Below are 3,420 nucleotides of genomic sequence, written 5' to 3'. Positions count from 1 at the left end.
TTAAGAAAAAAAAGTAAAACAAAAGCCAGGCACTTCGTAGTTTGTCGACCGTTTGGGTTTTTGGCTCGCAGAGGTCGGGCCGGGCAGAAGCAATCTCAGTACGGCCTCCAAACGGACTCATCCATTCTGCCACTAGAATTCAAAACGGTTGGGGAGCTGCTGTGGCTGCCATCCGCCTCCACACCGTCACTCTGGTTGGGCAAGTTTGGGTTTAGCAGCGTGCTGCCGTTGGACGTGGTGGTGCACGGAGGAAGCATCCTGGAAGGGGAGCGGTCCCCTCCCGGCACCATGGGGAACTGGTACGATCCCGACGAAGTGCCATAGTAGAGATATGGAGTGCTGCTGGTCTGGAAAGGTCCACTTTGGTTTTGGGAGGAGCCGGGGTAGGGTGGTGGCAGGTAGGTGTGGTAGTGAGTGGTTGCGGACATACCCAGTGACATGCCTGAGGTGACGGGCGGTGTATAGGTAAAGGTGGCTGGATAGTGCATTCGTGGGTTGGAGAAGCGGCTCTCAGTGAGGGATGAAATGCTTGTGAACTGCCTGGGATCTGAAAATGGGCCCAGCTCGGAAGCACCTAAAAAATTATAACAAAAGATGGGGGAAAACAATTCCGTAAATACCATTTTTTGTATCAAGTGATGATAGAATTTTATTTATTTTTTAAAGAAAACCCACTTCTTCTGGCCCCCAAAAGAACAGCAGATCATACCCAATAACACATTGCAAGGAACAGAGTCATACACCTCTCTTCTACATGCGCCGGGCCAGATCCGTCCCTGGTCTGACTCCACCGATGTCAATGGAGGAGCGGCACTGCCAACCCAAAGCGTGCCAAGGTCACAAGTCAGGCCCCCCAAAAAGCATCTCAAAAATCAAGATCTGACGAGAGCCAAAAATATAAACGCAGATTCGAGTTCGATTTGCCTTCTGCTTTCTGAGCTTTGAGGGCGTGTGCTTGGGTGACGGGTGTCCAGCTGTTTGTTGTGGCCTCGATGGAAATGAAAGCTGGGGCTCTACGTCAGCACGTGCCCCCAGGAGCTGAGGCCATAAGAAAAAATGGCAACTGTGCAGCTTGTAACAAATGTGTGGCAGTTGGCAACACCGAGTTAGCTGCCCCACTGACACCAATGGAGTTACACTGGGGTGCCCGAGCCCCACTCCTTGCCCTAAAGCCACCTATGTAGGTGGGGACCTGCTCAGCTATCCTTATGGGTGGGAAATTGTGTCTGCTGCATCTGAGGGACTTCAAACTGGGCCAGGATGCTAAAATGATAGGAAAGATGCAAATTTCCCTTTTCACTGTCTATGGAAAATTACAAGCCCAGCACTGACTCTGCTACTGAAAGAAGCTGTTTTCCTATACAGCCCGTGCAGTCTGCTTGAAAAAAGACCACACAGTTTAGGGCTACTGTAAACGCCTGGATGGTAACGCTGTGAATCGGATTCTAACGCAAAACAGGGGTGGGTAAACTCATTTTGCCTAATTTTGAATCCCACATCAAACGCCCAGAGTTTAGGAGCAGAACTGGGAAGCAAATGTTAGCAGCTTGGAGACTGCAGGGTGGACAGGAGAGGGGAAAGGGACGGTGGGAGTTTGTTCTGATAGCCAGAGAAGCGGGGAAACAAAAAGGATGTGGGGAAAGGGACAAAGGGAAACAGAAAAAGCCCAACTGAGAAGTGCAGTGCAGAACAGAGGCAACCACTTCAGCCAGTACACAGCAGGCAATGCATATGTATGAATGAGTGAGAGATGGGGAGAGGAGGGTATAGAGAGGAAAATAATCACAGAATCAATTTCTCACTGCAGACACGTCTACAGCTCTCCAATACTTTAGACCCAAGGGCTTACCCACCTCTTGCTGAACCGCTCATCTGATTTACTTAAAAGGAAAATGCGGGCTCTCCTAGGTGCCAACTGATGTGCCAAACACCAAAACCCCACACAGCCTCCGTGTGAAAGCAGCAATGCTATTCCTTGCCTTCTGCAGCCCTTTGCCTTTGCAGCCGCAGGCTCGGCAACCCTGCTGTCTTGCAGGGATTTGGGATTTAAACCATCATTCTCCCCTGCTCTCCCAGCCCAGTTAGCCTATGCAGTTCAGTATCCTACCAGACGATACCCCGGTGACAGCGGGGGAAGCTTTGATACAGCATGGATTCAGGCTGAGGATGTGGGCCACTGCCAGTCCAGAGTCTGACCCACCGAGCTGGCAATGCAGAAGCTGCAAGGTGCCAGCTCACAATATTGAGAGCACAGGGTCTTACATGGGCAGTGAAGGCCCAACCTTAACTCTGGTGACAACGTGATTGCTATTATCTTTTATCTGGAACCAAATCAGTGACCTAGGGGGTGCATGGCTCTGTCTCCATCATCACCCACAACAGCGTGGAATGTAATATAACTTGTACCTTCCCAGCAAACACTCTGCTGCTTGATGCAACTGCTCTCGTTCCCAACTGCAAACAATACCCAGAGGCAATACCACCCAGATTCAAAGCTGTAATTTTGGAACTCAATCCTGTATATTGTGAACAGGTCTGATACGTATCTGGAAATATAAGGCCAGAACATAATTTCCCCAGCTGCTCAAAATACTGAGTTTCAATCTGCTACTGCTTACGCTCTTTTTTTTTTTTTTTTATTTTAATTGTTATTGCAACTCTCCCAACATGAACAGAGTTGCTTTTAGTTTACCCTGATAGAAGCTAAACAAGACTTCTACAATCAAAGGAGAAATGGTATGAGCGCAAGGGTGTAGAGGAGCATCGGCATTTTTGGTTTCTTTGCAACTGATATCTGTATCTGTATCTATATCTATTTATAATAAAGGGCTGCCCAGGGAGGTGGTGGGGTCATCGTTCCTGGAGGTGTTCAAGAAGTGTTTAGATGTGGTACTGAGGGACGTGGTTTGGTGGGAAATATTGGTGGTAGGTGGATGGTGGGACTGGATGATCTTGGAAGTCTTTTTCAACCTTGGTGATTTTATGATTCTGTGATTCTACGATTATCAACACAGTTTTACACATTAAAAGCCAATCTCATTTTCAGGTCTAGATTCAAATATTGCCTGGATGGATGCATGCTCTGTATGACCAGAACTATGCACACCATGCTTTGACATTTCTAGGACAAACCTCCTTACACACCCCAGCAAATTCACACTGGTTTTGTTGATTGTAAAGCACAATCTTACCCACCCAAAGGCCAAATAACCATAATGCTTCCTTATCTTACTCATGGCTGTGCCAGTACCACTCCCACACCACACTCACACCTCCAACCTTCCCTCTGCCCACGTGCCTTTTGCTATCTCCATAACTTCCTGCAATAGGTTTTGTTCCTTCTTCAGCCTTCTGCATCCTCACTGTGTAAAGATATTTTTTGGAGACCAGAAGAAGTTTTCCATGGTGTTTATCCTAAAA

General features: G+C 47.9%; 1 protein-coding gene across 1 annotated transcript; it reads right to left on the bottom strand.

The window, feature by feature from the left end:
- RUNX2 (RUNX family transcription factor 2) lies at positions 1-2,892 on the bottom strand. Its single transcript, XM_019613409.2, has one exon. It carries the CDS (start codon positions 621-623, stop codon positions 96-98), a length of 528 nt encoding a protein of 175 aa, XP_019468954.1. The 5' UTR covers positions 624-2,892; the 3' UTR covers positions 1-95.
- Positions 2,893-3,420: the final 528 nt, after the last annotated feature.

This window comes from Meleagris gallopavo, chromosome 2 (genome assembly GCF_000146605.3).
Source record: "Meleagris gallopavo isolate NT-WF06-2002-E0010 breed Aviagen turkey brand Nicholas breeding stock chromosome 2, Turkey_5.1, whole genome shotgun sequence".
Taxonomy (NCBI): domain Eukaryota; kingdom Metazoa; phylum Chordata; class Aves; order Galliformes; family Phasianidae; genus Meleagris; species Meleagris gallopavo.
Note: the sequence above shows the minus strand (reverse complement) of the source record. Positions and strands in the feature narration are given on the sequence as shown.

Bases quoted from the DNA above. Each gene is read 5' to 3' on its own strand.
- RUNX2 (XM_019613409.2), bottom strand. From the start codon at position 623: ATGGTATTTACGGAATTGTTTTCCCCCATCTTTTGTTATAATTTTTTA.